A 17,475-nucleotide genomic window follows, 5' to 3' on the forward strand; every position below is an offset into this window, starting at 1 on the left:
TAAAAAATAATTTATTATCGATTGACACATAAATCAGTTTGAAAATATCTGTTGTAGTAGAATTAAAAAAAAAAAATTAAATGGATTAAAAGCAGAAATGATTCCAAAGAAATCCATCCTTCAAAGAAAAAAGGAAAAATTCAAAAATGCCAAAGTATTCCATGCTTTTCTTTTTAGAAAGGGAATTTTATTGCAATAGAGCTAGCTAGAGGCAAGAATTGCAAACACTTAGAAGCCCACAAATATAAGGGTCCAAAGAATCTAGCCTCAAAAGGCCACTAAGGCCTCAAACTTTAGGAGGCAGTCAATCCAACAAAGAGGCAATTCTTGGTAAAGGGGATCCTTCCTTGGCAATTCTTGGATGCATGAGAAAGGCTTAAGCCTATCCTCTGATCAGAAAGAGAGCCATTGTCTACCAGCAATTGAGCCTCCCTCTGATCAACACAATAACACTCGTGTCATTTCATTTCACCTGTCATCTTATCATGGTTTAAAACTGTAAGTAAGGCCATCGATAGATAAGTTTTGGATTAAATTAGTGTTATCTTCCAATTTTCTGTTTTCTTAAAAATTCTATCTTTCTGGGGTTTTTTCTTGTTAGATTGTTGAGACATATATTTTCTTAGTGGATTTTGAATATTTTTCAACTATCAGTTATGGTTTCTGCAGATAAATGGACAGTAAGAATAATCAATCTCCTACAGGTTAGCTTTCCTCGCTGTAATTCTCTCTTTATTTATGACATATAGATTCTTGAATTCACTCTCTATAATATATTTAGAATAAATTTTTTTCTGATGAAACAGCTAGAATTTTAGTTGAGTTCTTGGAAGTGGCTATTACTTCAGTTGTTTTCCTCAAAGGAGTTTATCCTTCTGGTACTGAAACTAAAAAACACACTTTTTTTTATGTAAAGTTTTGTACTTTATAATAATTAGCATGTTGGTTCATTGAGTTTTGGATTTGATTGGTGAAGATGCATTTGAGAGGAGGAGGTATATGAACGTTGTAGTGCAGAGAGCTAGGCATCCACAGCTTAGAGATTATATTCACTCTGCTGTTTCTGGGCTTCTTCCTTTTATCCAAAAGGTTGGTTATTGATCTTTCTCCCTTATGCTTTAGTGTATGTCAATGTGCTTGAATGTATGAAAAGAGAACTTTTTACTGATTTTTTCTTTTCTTTTTTGAATGCAGTACTGGTAATAGGAAAAAAATCTTTTCTGGTATTTTGTTGAAATCCGATATGTGAATGTGCTTGGAGCATACACAGAGTCCTTTTGCTGATTGATTTTATTTTGCAACTACTTTCTAATGCTAGTGGAATGGTTTGTTAATAACTGCTTGGATTTGATCATTTTTGTCTCTGTGCCTGTGATTGTGAGTGAGTGTGTTACCGAATTGGTTGCAAAGTTCCTGCTTTAGAGTACTTCTTGGTTTTCTTTCATCAATTCTTTGGCAAAAATATATTTTGAAACATTCAAATTTTATCAGGTGAACTTGTTCAATTGTGTTCTTATTAAATTCTCTCTTAGCTGTTTGAGTACCATCCTGTTGTGTTGCTGTGTTGTGGATTTTATCCCTATTAGACAGGCTGAATTGGAGTGTGTACTTGATGCAGTACTTTAAAATTATATACAGCCCTAACTGTTGAGCCATTTACAATGGTGAATTGATCCCCTTTTCAGCTGATTTTACCCTGACCTTTGGACACAATCAAGCAAATTTTTGCATGTGTGACAATCTAGTCTATGTTTTAATTTTTCTTTTTGAAATATGGATTCTGCTTCAAAATAGGGACTGGTGGAGAGAGTAGCTGTAATTTTCTTTAACACTGATAACATCCCACTGGAGAGATTCATTTTCAAGCTCGCAATGGACCAGTCTTATGGCTCAAAAGTGGAAGAAGGTGACTTGGAGTTTTCTCTTAGATCATTCCTGGTCAAACTCCCTGTCTCAGAAGGTCTTACCAAGGTTCTTCCCCGAGGTAAGTGGTCAATGTGGCAGTAATTTGGCATGCAGTATCTGCACTTGGTTGGTCGGAGTTGCTTGTTCCACAACATCCAAGCAAAGGCTCATGCTGTTTGCTGTATCACTTAGTTTTTGTGAGTTATTCAGCACTTTCAGAGATTAGAGCCAAGTATTAACTTTTCTCTTTTACCAGATTGCAGGTGGGAGATAACTGCTTATTTTCGCTCTCTCCCACATGTTAGCACAAGCAAGGATGCAGATTTATGGATACCAACAGACACAAAACAGTGGCAGCAACCTCCACTAATAACACCAATCAAATCCATGAGAAGTGAACCTCTGTCTGTGCAGTTATATTTGGAACATCCAAGCTTATCTGAACCAAAGCCTCAAGAGAAGAAGATTTTATAGCCTGCCGGTTCACATCTACAAATTTAATCTCAACTTGTTTTACACATCCTCTAAACTCCTGTTTCTTGTTTAGATAAAACCACCTTGCAGTAACATTTATCACTAAGAACCTTTTTTGTTTTTCTGACGCAGGTCCACAACAGTTTAGAGTTCCAGTAATACAAGGTCTATCCGTAGTGTCGTAGAATGGTATACTTCATTTGATGCAGTATACCATGCATACTTTGTAGTTAGTTGTGTTCTTTTTTCATTTAAGTTGAGCTCCTTGCTTGTTTATTGAGTTAGAACTGAGTAGATTGAGTTAACACGCATGATGAATGTTGGCAAAGCAATCCCATGAGTTGCAGATAGGTTTGACAGGACTTCTTGTCTTGCTTGTTTAGTCAAATGAAGAGCAATTTATTTAAAAACTCAAGAAGTTTTTCTAAGTTAATGGACTTCATGATGCTTTCGTTTTTTTCCTTCATTTTGATAAATGTTTTTTTCCAAGTTAATTGCATTTTGCAAGAATGCTACAGAAAGCATGAAGCACAAGGTAGCCTAGGTAGGTAGTGGCGTTTTTAAGCAATTGAAGAGCAAAACCAAGGTATCCCTCCATAATTATCTTACGGATGCAGTGCATGATTATTCAGATCTTTTGTTTTGATTTAATGGTTGGATTATCCCCAAACTATTATTTCACTTGCTTGTAAATCTTGGTTTTAGACACGAAATGATTTCAAATGCTTATAGTCCACTTTAGTTAACAAAGTGCAATGATTTTTCATGATTGATATATTGCCATAAATTTGTAATTATAAGACCCGACGGTTGAATACATTGACCTGTCAACCTAGTTTTTTTAATACCAAAACAATGTTATTTTGGGTTTTTTTTTTTTTTTTAAAAAAAAAAAAATTTGGATTGATTTAAGTTAATTCACCCCATCAGTGATCTAAACCTGTTAATCATGTTCATGTTTTTATACTATGAATTGATAATGATATTGTTTTTGAGAATGTTTCATAATGATATTGTTTTTGAGAATGTTTGGAAGTGTGATAATAATTATTTTAAAAGTATTTTTTATTTAAAAATACATTAAAATAATGTGTTTTTTTATTTTTTAATAATTATTTTTGTTATCAATACATCAATTAAAAAAAAAAAATAATTTTAAAAAAAAAATTAAATTTTAAAAAAACATATTTTCAATCGCTTTTTCAAAGATAATTTTTGTTAAAAAGTAAAAATTACTTGCAAATTCAAATAGCATGGTTTTAAAATCACAGCCAAGTACTATTCCCATGCCAAGTTTGCCACAAGGCAATTAGTTATGTCACTCTAGTCCGATCAAAGCTTACAAGTACACAAATTAGTTATTTTCTTATACGTAATGTTAAAATGCTAAAATATAGTTAAATAGGATAAAAAAGCGAAAAGCTTTCGTATTAAAACCTAGGTTTTCAGAATATCTTTGAATTTTGCCATAAACAACTACTCAGACCAAAACTAGATTTTTAAAATAATCAACTTGAAATTAAACCGATCTTCATAATTAATTTACGATTCAGTCAAAATTTTATTTGATTTAAAAAAAAATCAAAACAATTTGCTTTTAGCTATGATATTTTTATTTTCTCGGTCAATCTAAATGCATATATAAAAATATTGACTTGGATATTAGTTTGGTAGGGTTTAATAATTTTAATACAAACTTTTTTTTTCTTGGATTAAAAAAAATAGCTTGAAGACTTAGAAAACAAAAAACCCATGTTTGCCAAACTTTGCCCTGAGAATCTATTTGACATAGCAGAAGGTTATAAGGGCCAACTCGAAATGCATAGTCAGTCCACAATAACCAAATGATCCAAGCCCATTTGTGGACTTCTCTCCCCAACACAACAAAGCACCATTACACAACATCTGCACTCCAACTGTTTGATTTTCCCCCCCATAGACCTCCAAAATGCGTAGAAGTTCCATTTTTAATGGCTTGCACAAATCTTTAAAATCCTGTATTTCTCACAAAACAAACTCTTATGCACTGTCACCTCCAACCCCATTTCAAAATCCAGGCTCAATATGGATTCCATCGAGGCAAAAATCAAGTGGAGGAAGAAGACCTAAGAAGAAAATATACCATAGAGTCCAAGACCTTGACAGAGCCATGGACTTACAAAAGAAGCCATCTTTAATACTACAGCTCAAGTCAATTCTCCAATCACAAAAAAATCAGTCTCTCCTTCTCAGAGACCTCGAAAAGGAAGTTGGGTTTGTTCAAAAATGGAACTTTATGTCTGTCATTGAAAAGTATCCTTCAATTTTTCGTGTTGGTGGTGGTAGTAATACTAGGACACCTCCTTTTGTTGCTTTCACTGCGAAGGCTGAAAAGATTGCAAGAGAAGAGGCTGAAGCAAGAGAGCTAATGGAGCCCATTTTGGTTAAGAACTTGAGGAAGTTGTTGATGTTGTCAGTTGATTGTAGGGTACCATTAGAAAAGATTGAATTCATTCAAAATGAATTGGGTTTGCCTCAAGATTTCAAGAGCTCGTTGATTCCAAAGTACCCAGATTTTTTTTCAGTGAAAGATGTTAATGGGAAAGCTTATCTTCTTTTGGAGAATTGGGATTCTGCTTTGGCAGTTACTTCTCGCGAGGAAAGATTGAGAGTTGAAGGTGTTCCTCCTATCAATCCGTTGAAAAGGAATGCTAGAATATCAAAAGATGGTAACTTTTTTGGTCCATTTGCTTTTAAAATGTGTTTTGCTGCTGGTTTTAGGCCAAACATGAGTTATCTTGAGGAACTTGAGAAGTGGCAAAGAATGGAATTCCCTTCTCCATATTTGAATGCAAGGAGATTTGAAATTGCTGATCCTAAGGCGCGAAAGCGTGTGGCCGCAGTGCTTCATGAGCTCCTTAGTTTGACTATGGAGAAGAGGATGACATCTGATCAACTGGATGCTTTTCATTCTGAGTATATGTTGCCATCTAGATTACTGCTTTGTCTGATAAAGCATCATGGTATATTTTACATCACTAATAAAGGTGCTAGGAGCACCGTGTTCCTTAAGGATTGTTATAATGGCTCTAATTTGATCGAAAAATGCCCTTTACTTTCGTTTCATGATAAGTTTGTAGCTCTGAGTGGCCGTGCACCGATTGATTCATGTACTGTGATGCCATCTTCACAATTATTTACGTGAAATTGTGATTTGTTTATTTCTAGAATAAAATTCAAATGCCGGTTCTTGCGATAGAATTTGAGATCTGACAGGTTTATGCCTTTTATTTTAGTCCATCTCCTGGAATGCTTAAACTGTAGAAAGAATATCAACCACGTAATTAGAATTTGTTTGCGTTGACGAGCTTATGTACTTGTTTTCGAAAGAGCCTTTATGTTAAGGGGAAGAGGCTACAGGGTTGTTACATTTGAGCAAATGATCTCAGTAGCCTTCCTGGATAAACTTGCAACATTTGAGCAAATGATCTTCGTAGCTACACACACACACACTCCTATACGAGATTTACGGGTGGATAGCCCCTCTTAATAGCCAAATCACAGGAAGAGCTTGTCAACTCGACATCTTCAATCAATTATATATTTACACGTGGGTTGGAAAATGCAAGTGATAGGAATCGAATTAGGGATATCCTTTCTTGTATTTAAGTCCTTACCACTTAACCATTGAGAGCTGAGCTATTAGCTCTCTTGCTTCTTTTAGATATTCTGGCACTACACTTTCATTCTATTGCTGCAACTTACCTTAGATGTCTTGCTATTCCATTACACGCAATTGAATGATGTAGCTATTTTTGTTATATAAGGAGGAAATGGAGCTGTTTTTGTTCTTTATTAGTAGACAACGAGAGAACGAAGGCAATATTACTATAGAACAAGAGGAATAGCAACCTACGAACACATTAGGATAACGACGAAGAACAAAAATAACTCCTTTTCCTCCTTAAATAAGATCTACCTGTGCATATGGAACAGTGGCTGTTGTTGTCATGATAAAATTATTCAAGAAAATGGCAAATTTGTGGTGTTGGTTTACTTGTCTCATCTATTGATGATGATGGCATCTATACTGGGACAGTATTTGACATCTGAAGCAGTAATGCTATTCGTGCCTTATCTTTCCATAAGCTGGATAGTTTACTTGTATTTTCAGGCTCCTGCTTCTGTTACCTATTGAAAATGATGGTGATGCAGACCCTGGGGGTTAGATTCTTTGCCATTATGTTTTTGTCATGCTCACAGGTCCATTTGGCTTGGCGACTGGAGGAGTATATATGAGCTATTTGTTAGTTCTGGGGTCTACCCCGAACATCTATTTGATTGTAATTGCTTCTGTGGAAATATTCCATCTCATTGTATGTTCTGGTAGGTTTGCATCCCAAGCATATTCTTCTCATTTCAAGTTCTGCTACCTATTGTGAGGATGATGAATCAGTATTATAGTAGATCATGGTTATGCATGCATGAACTGTCTAAAATGTCCACAACATTCATCTTCAGCAGATGGTTAATGCAAGTTAAAACATATGAATTGAGGTTCAAGAAATGCACCCATAACCTTCTATTCTTTGCTGCTTGACTATCTTCTATGATCTATATCCATCATGAAGTGTCATGTTTAATCACTCAAACAACAGTCCTCTCTCTAAATGCTCGAGATATATGCTTTTCCCAGGTCAAAATCTTCTACAGACCTTGCTCCAATACTTTGCATCTCTTTCCTGAACAATCCTGCTAGCTTGCCCTTTCTTGGGCCTAAGACTAGAACCTTCTCCCCATCCCAACTGTCCCCATTCCCAAGCCCATTCTTCCGCTTACCCTTTCAACAAAGTCCAAATCTGGTACGCAATCTCTTCTTTTTGCCATTTTTTGGTCCTAGGCTTGTGCTCCATGATGGTGGCTCATGCTTCCTCTCTCTCATAGCAACTAAAATCTCTCCGGACAGCATCATAGTATTAACTAGACTAACTGGTGCCTGATTTACATTAATTGGTGTAAATACAACAGAATAGTAGTAAAAAAAAAACTCTTTCTTCACATGAAAATAATGAACCAAACAAATATTTCTCAAATCTCCTCCACACTAGATTGATTTGGAACGACCCTCTACCAACCCTCTTAAGGCAAACTCTCTAAGGAAAATTTGGCACAAGAAAAGAGCAACAGACCGGACCAACCCTAAAAAAAGAAACGATCCCTCTATAACTAGTCATCAAGCTCTAGCGAATAGAACAAAACTACTACTATTCAAATAAATCTGCACATGAGAATTGTGTCTACAAAAGGTTCATATCTATCTATGAGGTGCATGTAATGGGCTATGCTGGGGTCAATCCCAGCTGCCTGTGCGATCTGAATCATCTCCATCATCATTATCATCATCAACTTTTGGTTTGTTTTTTTCCCTGATTAATGGTTTAGTGTCCATATCATTGCATTGTAAACCGCAGAAAGTCATTATACTAGTAGATTAAAAAAAAAAAAAGGAAACCCTTTGGTTGATTGGCGGGGAAGATTTATCACTAGTTCGTGGTGGAACCCTTAATCAGCCCAATGATTTTATTCAGACCTATCATGTTTGTATCAAGTGGCCTGTTTTGTTGGTTCTTAGTTTCTACTCTGATAATATATTTTCCATGAAGAAAGGCTTTTAAACACTAAAAAAACAATAGAAGAACTCGTATTCGAGATGACTAGATAGTAGATAGCGTTAGGTTTTTATTATTATTATTGGAAGGCTCATTAGATCTTAAATTATAGATTGGGCAGTAATCCTACGCTGCTTCTCATGATCCTTCCATATGTTGTACAAGCAAGCTCCATAGTCCAATTTACTTGATTCAACATATGGTAATTTTATTAGCTAAATAAACTAATAAACACGGCATGGATCAAAGATTGGATTAATAAGTTATCCGAATGATTAATCAGATCAAAAATCGAGTTTAATAACACGGTAAAAAAAACTCACTCAGCTCAATAAACTAGCTAGTGCTCGTATATTAAATTGCAATATATTGCTGCAAAGAATTTACCAGGCATAAGAGAATATATAGCAGGATTTTCTTCTCTTTTTGTTGGAAAATGTGGTTTCAGCAACAAATTGTGATGCTAGAGCAAAAGGGAAAAATATGATTTCAATGGAAAATAGTGGCATCAATGTTTTTGTATTCATTCGAAGCCTGCTGGGCCTTTGATAACATAAAAGGATAGATGTCCTCCTTTACATAATAAGAAAAATTAATTAAAATCATTGAAATTAAAATCTATTTCACTAAAAAGAACTTATAAGTTAATATTTTTCTCTTATAATTGATTTTTTTTTCTTCTTTCTTCATTTTATGTTGAAAGAGTGCGATCAATTCGTCTGCCAAACGTTGTAAAGAAGATAGGATGAGTGTCCTTCTACGATGATTAGCCAATCACATAACTTAAAGATTAAATGCGAGAAAAAAGAAAAAAAAAAAAAGAGAGAGAAAAAGAGTCAAGATCTAATGATCATTTGGGCTAGAGTAACATACGTACAATATGAACACAAAATACAGAGAATGAATACTCGATATTCTTACAATAATGTCGTGCACAACAAATTGAAATGACATCTAACTAATCTCTTTCATTTAGTTTTGTCCTTGCTGTGTCAATTGAAAACATTTGGCACTTGCTACGGCAATGGATCATAAAGCATCCAAATCTCATAGCCCTATCATCAAAATAAAGCCACCAAAGTGGAAGCATTAACAATTCCAAAGTAATATGAGCCGTAAAATATGATTGATTGATCCCTTCTTGTTTCATGATGATATTACATTTTGATGTAATCCTTTCGATTTGCTTTGATCCTCCATTAATTTCTTGAGTTGTGGACAGATTAGACATGACACTAAGAGTGCTTGAGAACTAGTTAGTCAATTTTGTATGTGGGAGTGTATGTTTAGATCACCTTCAGTTGGGGTCGGTCCATTTTGGGACTAGTTTGGCGCACTTCGAAAAACTAGAATAATAGTACTTGATATATATGCCCTATGGTCTATAGAATAAATTAATCCACAGACTAATTTTAGGAGCATGATCATGGGCATGGGATCGGATTTCTGTAGACGACAAGTTTTAATGGTTCATTGTTGGTAGGCCCAATGTATACCCTCGGATTTGTGCAATGAATTGGCGATGGCACAGTATGATCATGGACTCATAATACCAGTAATATTACCAAAAAATTCATACATTTATTCGGTCTCCAGTGTGTTGGCTGATTCTTTGTAATGTCACCTTCAATTCAGCAACAAATTAAGATCATTTCATTATCAGCTATGAGAACGCGAAGCTTTGAGAGATTGGGATGGAGAAATATGAGAAAAGATTCAAAACATATCAAAAGCCATAGGCCATCTCTCTTTGTTCATAGCATATATCATTGAGAATCACTTTTTTTTATCATCTTGAGTCTATACTTAGTCCAATCCAAGGTCTCTTCACTCCCATCCAACCACATGGAAAATAAATTCAATGTTAGTTATCATATTTGCGCACTTACCTTAGGCAAGCTAGCTTGAAATTAGATTTTAGTGGTTGGCTTTTGATTGGTGGTGCTTAATGTCGACAAGAAGGAACTATTTGCAGCACTTTAGATAAAGTGAAGCATTGAGATGAGAGAAGGGGAGAGAGAGCATAATGATTTTACCAAAGATGGGGGAGTTGGATATGCAACCACAATCTCCGAGGCCCCATTAATGGGATGAGGGAGACTTGATGGTCATAGCACATGGATATTTTGTGCTAGTGGGAGAAGCTGATGTTTACACTTGCACAGCAAATCTGTCAAACCTAGCCAGAAAAAATAATTAAAAAATGTAGTTGCAGCAGTTTCCTCGCTTGCTCCTTTACTTTATGGAGTATATATGAGTACATGTTCCTTTAATTTCTCTTTTCAATGTTTCGTCCATGTAGTAGTGGTGTTTTCTGGATTCAAAATTGCAATAAATAATGTCTTTATCTTTTGCCTCACTCCACCACCTATCACACCAAATCCATCCACGTAAAGTAGACTCATGGCAGGTCATTGAAATTCCCACATAAAGGAAAAAAATATTCACTCGTTCATTCATTGTGTAAGATATGATTTCTAGGTGAATAATGGTTTATGCCCTCTTTCTTTTGGGGTGTTGTGGATTCTTATCTTGACCCCACCATGCCTTTTTCAAAAGAAAATGATCAGAGCATATCGCCCATTACCCTTTAACCTCGTAGCTATAATGAGAATGTGCATGATTAATTGGAGTAAATTAAGATGCATTAGCGGAACCCTAGCTAGCTTTCCAGCAAGTCTAGGTTTGTGTGTTGTAAACTCCAAAAAAATGGCTCCTCTCGATCTTTATTTTAAGCAAGGTCTCCCCATCGGTCTCGACAAAATAGGGGTGCACTTAGCATTATAAACAGTCTCGTTAAGCAGCACCATGTCGACATGATCAAACCCTAAAAATTCTTTTATTTTTCAACAGTTTCCACCGCATCGTTTTGTTGGACTGGGAGAGTCGTGATGCACGGTTGTTAAGAAATGCTACTTTCGAGCCATCTAATTCTGATTTGACCTTGCCCTCCTCGATGGCTTCTGCTATGTGTGAGTGGACCCTCAGGTACACAGAGAAAATGTAGATTTAAGAGAGAAGAAAAGGAAAAGTAGAAAAGGGAAGCAACAAAATCAATTCTAAGATGATGGACAGGTACATGAGTGACCCCTTTCACAAGGTAAGAAAGTTAGGGTTCCCATCATGGTCCCATGCCTGCCTTCTCTTGATTGGGATCCATATTCTATGCTTTGTACTGTCCATTACTTAGGCAAACCCCACCTCGACTGAAAATATGGAATAATAATATATGGTTTATATCACCAAAGTGGTCAACTTACATGACACACATTTCCATCTCTTCTTCTACATCAACCCTCAAACCCGAAGGCACAACACATTGGATGGACCCCCTAGATACTTATTAGGGTTGGTTTCTCTTTTTCTGTCCTCAGAAAAACCCCAAATTTTTTTTCTCGTGAAAAAAAAAGTCATTGGCTCAAGTGTCGTTGTCCTCATCGTCGGCATTTGGTTGGCCTTGTGCGTAGAGTGTACGTGACGATGAATCCGAGCTTGCTATTATAATAAATTGACTCGTACAATTTCAGTATATTATTCATTGTTGTGACATGAAATGGTGGTAGAGGATGAGAAGGTAGTGGGGGAATATGACCCACATTGAAAGCGATGTGTGATTCTATAGCACAAGGGGACCAAAATCAAGCATTGAAGCAGGGGCTAGCTAGCTAGCTAGCTAGCTTGCTTGCTAGCTAGCTAGCTCTTGTTTTAGTTTATTCACCTATCTTTTTCGTAGGATGATGGTGGCGGTGTGTGTATTTTCATAATATATTTCGGCTGTTGATTTCGGCAAAGAAAATGCTCGAGAAATTCTGGGTTTAGGGGATTCCAATGTGCTGTGCTCAACAACAACAGCTCAGCCAAAACCAAATCGCACATCGATCATGAAGCATGCCATTTGACAACAATTAGGAGTGTAATTAGCTCATTAATTAATAATTAGCCCCCCCTTTGACAATCCCAATTATCTCTAAAGATACCATTTTTTAACACCCTTTTTTTTCTTTATTATTATTAGGACGCCATCTATAGCCTATAAAATTATCAAATGTTACACTGTCACCATCGAATAAATTTGTTGAGGGTATAAAAAATGGGACCCGTCATCCTAACTATGCACTAGAACTCGGTCCATTTTTGTGGCATAATCCACAAATTGACTTTCTCTTGTTGGTATTTAATTAAGAGTCCAAGATTTCTTTTAATTAATAATTCAAAATAAGAAATTCCTTTAATCAATGAATTATAATGTAGATGTTTGTATCGTGTTTATGTCAACAAAACTTATAATAACAAGGAGAAGAGATAGTTTTTTAATTGAACAATGCTTTGAAAACGATATCACCTGAAGTGGGGATATTCAAATAATTTTCTAATGTGTGATTACCAAAAAAAAAAAAATCAAAACAAGAAGAAAACAACATAGAAATTAGTATTTTTAAACAATAGCTAATTAGCCGATATCGATCACTACCTGAACATTGAATGTCACACACGGAATATTTCATCGGTGTTTAAACACTTACTCAATTGAAAAAAAAAAAAAAACAAACTTTATGTGATCTATATTATGTTGGTTATTCTATTATTAATATAATTACTAATGGATTTACATACGGAAATAGCGTGTCAAACAAAAACTTTTTGGTATTAGTTATGTTGGTAAATTCATTCATCAGTGATTATAACATATTACCCCATTAATGATTATATGCACATTATCAACGAAATTAAACCACGAGAGAATTACATCTAAGCTGGCAAGTCATATAATTGTTTTCCAACTCTCTAGAACTCTTCGAGGGATTTGGTTTATCGGTGTTTAAAGTTCCATCAATAATTTCATCAATATTGTATTTAATATACTTAAAAAAGAATTAAAATAATAAAAAAAACAAATTTTTTTATATGTGAATACATCGTCTCCCGCAATTACTTCATCATTACTATCTTGAATAACTTGGACACGACCTCTAGGTTTGGTTTGGTTTTCACTACGGATAACCAATCAACCCTAGAATGACCCTTTCTAAAGGAAGGAGTATATGTGTAATAAATTTGTTGGTATTGGTTAGAAAAAATAAGAACATCATCGACGTTGCGAAGTCTGGTCTTTGTATTAATTTTAACCAAACCAAGGTGGGAATCTACTATGATTCCTCTATCATAAAAATAGAATTTGAATAAAAAGACTTTATTATTCTCGCTATAATATTGTAATTCAATCACCTTTTCTAAGTTCCTATAATAATCAACTTCGAACTCATTAGAAATTGATCCTTTAACTCAAACTCTACTATCATAGGTCTTTTTACCATGACCATACTCTTCAGTATAAAAGATATATTTATTGATAAAATACCCATTACATCACTTGACCTTTCTTTTAGGACCCAAACATAATAATTTCAAATTACCACTAACATGTTCTCTCATTTGATAAACGTAGTATATGATTACAATTATTAATAGTTATAGAGAAAGGTGTAATGAGATTAAGTATTATAAGAGTTAATATATCCCCGATGACAAGTTGTAAACTATGATATCATTGGCCAACAAGAATAAAGTGCAACAAATGACTCAAATGAATTGAATTCATTTGTACATAACCCAACACATACATTCTATAGTTCCTTTGAAACCAAGGATGCACCTCATTAACCCACTTCTAGGCTTCATTATCATAAAGGTGTACCATGACTTCATTCATCCACCGTATCACATGAATGATACCATATCATTGTGCTCAATAATATTTGAAGACATGAATAAACGTTGCAGTCTAGGAGTGATTAGAAATTATCTCATTTTTCTATATGCGATAAGAGTCATTCCCTTGCCCATTATGGATTTATACCAAGTATGCTTATAAGTTTTGCACTCGATCAAATCTATAATTTCATGGTAGTATAGCATGCAAAAGTTTGGACATGTGTTGTCATATCCCACATTGGCAGGTGAGGGATTAGTAGCTAGCCTTATTAAGAGTGCTAGTTGTTAACTTATCATATGTGTTTTGGGGCGTCAAGCTCAGACATGGGCTCATGTCACCAGAAACAAAACCGTGAGGGCGGTAAGGTCCAAAGTGAACAATATATGACAAGTTGAGCCGAGTTGTTACATTTGGTATCAAAGCCGACCTCACCGGCTGTCTGGTTATGCCGATAGGGTCATCAGACTCCTTAAGGGAGGTGGATTATCATATCCCACATCGGTGGGTGAGGGATTGGTAGCTGGTCTTATTAAGAGTGTTGGTTGCTAACTTGTCATACACATTTTGGGGCGTCAGACTCAGATGTGGGCTTGTGTCACCAGGAATAAAATCATGAGGACAGTAAGGCCCAGAGCGAACGACATATGGCAAGTTGAGCCGAGCTGTTACATATGTCAATTTTCTGGTATCCTAGACCATATGGTTTGGTCATGGATTTAACAATATATAAGTTATCTTTCAGTCTATTCCCTTCAGGTATCAATTCCTATAACAATTACTATTATTATCTATAACTATATGCACATTGCTAGAACTAGAAATTAATTCAATCATCATTTTTACCATGGTATCGTAAGGAACATAGGATTCTCTAAGTGCAAACCAACACAAGTATTTTTTTTTTGTATGAACTCTTTTTGTAGAAGATGCATCGTAACAACATTTGGATCGATAAACTTTTTAATCATACAAATCGATAATAACTCAATTTCATCAAATGACAAACAAATATAATTTTTTAAAATCTCAAACAAACTCTAACATGTATAAATCATACATTCATACAATAAATTTTCATAAGAAAAAGATATAAAATAAATAAACACACAAACAAACTACATGTACTATATAAAAATACCAAAAAAACTAATATAAAAAAAGCGTTACAACAAAAAATGGATAGGTCTGCTTACTTGATGTGGCGAGTCTTAAAAAAATATTGAACCAGAACACTAATACTAACAGACTAAATGTTGGGATGACCAGATTTGTTGTGGTGATAGGAGCTTAGTTTGTGACAAAATGAAGGGGGAATGGTGTTGTTTTCTATAGGAAAAAAAAAAAAAAGAACACACTAGAAGAAGAATAAATTAGGGAGGGGGGAGGGGGGATCCGGTAGGTCATAACACAAATATTACCGATAAATTAACTGATGTATATTAGCGATTATTATATTTCATCAGTAATTTTTTTTATAAAATTAACATTTTATATTTTCCGATACTATAGAAAAAATGGTTGTTTGTGCTTTTTATTTTTATTTTTATTTTTTTTTAGCTTTGATTAACCACAGATTTGGCTGAAAACATGTTCTATGCTTTGAGAATAATTCTCAAATTAAGGTTACACTCGAGGACTTGTATGTATATAAAGAATTGAAAGCAATCATCGTGCCATAGAATGAGTCTAGCGAAGAAAGCACTAATTAAAATAGATGTATGATGAGAATATTAAATTCCCAGCCAACCTCCACGCTTGGTGGTGCATGACAAAGGTGTGATGGTGACCAAATGTTTTTATTGATGACAATTAATCGGGTAGCCGTTGTCTTGACATTTCTTTGAAGTGGACTAGAGCACCACCTATCTATCTCTTTGCATGATATTCTTTTGGGGAATAAAAAATACACACGACAAATGGATTTGATTATAAATTGAAGGAGAAGACAATTTAGAGACGTGATATCAAACAAATTGGTCAATTTCATGGCCCTAGCTCGTATGGATAATTCATTGAATAACTTGAACAAAAATTATTAAATTAATGTTCATATTAATACTTGTGATGCATACTTAAGATTGCAATCAAGATATATAGATGAGTATAACTACGCCAATCAGTGGGTGGGAAATGACAAAATAAATCATGCACCCTATAATTAATATTGAATATAATCTATGATCAAGAAAGAATTCAATTTTTGTTGAGATAACCACGAATTAAATGCCATTTTTATCAAGGAAAACAACAAAAAGATATTTAGCGGAAGTGGTTCTAAAATCAATATGGTATGATTTTTTTTTTCCATTAACATAATTATTAAACTTGTTTTAGTTTGATAAGTTAATTTAAAATATTCAAGTTATGTTTTAGTTTGATAAGTTAAAAAATTCACCACTCAAAATTTAATTCAAATTATATCTTAATTTGAACCTAATTAAATTCAAGTGATTTATAATTTAGTCAATCTGATCAAACTCAATATAAAATTAGATGAGATCAATAAAATAATAATTTAAAAAACAAAACAAAATAATTTTAATTAAAAAAAAAATCTCTTATAATATAAGTGTTTTACCGGTCCGACCCAATTACAGGTCTTACAATTATAAGATTAGCTTAAAAAATTTTGAACTTCATTAGAGGAATCATTTCGTTTTCTATTTTAAAAAAAAAAAAATGGTGTCCGACTTTTGATTGTGTTCCTAGGCTAAAACTATCTTTTATAATTAGCAGAAGCATTACCATCATTATCACAACCTCGTAGTTAATAAAACATTTTCATTTCTGTATGGATTGTCCGTCCAAACTAACGGCTTTAAATTAATTAGTTAATTCATTCATTCATTAATTATACCAAAATATAAAATAAACTATTCTTGCACTATGTGCACACTCACGTTTCACTGCGAAATTTTACAGCGAAATTATCAATTTACCCATCAAAAGTTGAATTTCCTTAAAGGCAAAGACATTCAGTTTTTTATTTTTATTGACAAAGTGGAGGTACTAAAGTGGTCTTTGAGTCAAATAATTTATAATTAAGATTGAGTTCTGGTTTTTTTCTTATGTTTTTTTTTTTTTTTTTTGTTAATATTGTCTTGCCAGGAGCACTTTGATGTTTACATAAATTAAATAAATAAATAAAATTGTTGGTGAATGGGAGGAGTCTGTGTTTTCTAATAGCGCGTGCGATGTTTGTTTATAGCTGAAAACCATATTTCAAGGTGACGTTTGATGCATCTCGTAACTCCACATAAGTGAGGTTCATGTAGCCTCTCATGTACGATGAAGCTTTAGCAATGTTTTTTTTCTCCTTTTTTCTTTTTTTTCAATCTTGAAAAACATGTTGCCCTTGCAAAAAAAATCAAAATAGTATGTTATTTATTAATTTTATTATATTTGGACTTCATTCTTTTAATTATATCAAATTTAATTTAATTTATTTTTCAATTTCATCTTTGACATTTGATTTTTATATAAAAATTATCCTTTTATTTTATGATATTTCAAATTTGACCCTCAATGCTTTGATTTCTAATTTTGATTCTTTGTTTTTTATCAAAAATTTTTTTTTTCAACTTCATTCTTGGATCCATGATCTTATTTTTTTTATTTTATTTTTTCATATTTGATCCCTATTCTCTTGATTCTTATTTTTGTTTTGAATTCTTTTCTGAATTTAATTTTTTTCTCTTCAATTCAAAATTTGATGATATTTAACATTTGACCCTA

General features: G+C 33.9%; 2 protein-coding genes across 4 annotated transcripts; both read left to right on the plus strand.

Annotated features, from left to right (window-relative positions):
- The first annotated feature begins 304 nt into the window (after positions 1-304).
- On the plus strand, positions 305-2,807 carry LOC118040129 (DNA polymerase zeta processivity subunit). Of its 3 annotated transcripts, XM_035047000.2 has the most exons (7): positions 305-498; positions 670-704; positions 807-878; positions 977-1,089; positions 1,795-1,984; positions 2,162-2,386; positions 2,512-2,807. In XM_035047000.2, the coding sequence occupies exons 2-6, from the start codon at positions 674-676 to the stop codon at positions 2,377-2,379; spliced, it is 624 nt and encodes a 207-aa protein (XP_034902891.1). In that variant the 5' UTR covers positions 305-498; positions 670-673; the 3' UTR covers positions 2,380-2,386; positions 2,512-2,807. The 3 variants fall into 3 exon arrangements, with proteins under 3 accessions (XP_034902891.1, XP_073266389.1, XP_034902890.1); XM_073410288.1 differs by having other exon boundaries at positions 667-704; positions 2,162-2,807; XM_035046999.2 differs by having other exon boundaries at positions 306-498; positions 2,162-2,807.
- Positions 2,808-4,196: 1,389 nt separating this feature from the next.
- Positions 4,197-5,619, plus strand: LOC118040130 (protein WHAT'S THIS FACTOR 1 homolog, chloroplastic). Its single transcript, XM_035047002.2, has one exon. The coding sequence runs from the start codon at positions 4,328-4,330 to the stop codon at positions 5,561-5,563; it is 1,236 nt and encodes a 411-aa protein (XP_034902893.1). The 5' UTR covers positions 4,197-4,327; the 3' UTR covers positions 5,564-5,619.
- The last annotated feature ends 11,856 nt before the right edge of the window (positions 5,620-17,475 follow it).

The sequence above is a fragment of the Populus alba genome, chromosome 1, assembly GCF_005239225.2.
Source record: "Populus alba chromosome 1, ASM523922v2, whole genome shotgun sequence".
Lineage (NCBI taxonomy): Eukaryota > Viridiplantae > Streptophyta > Magnoliopsida > Malpighiales > Salicaceae > Populus > Populus alba.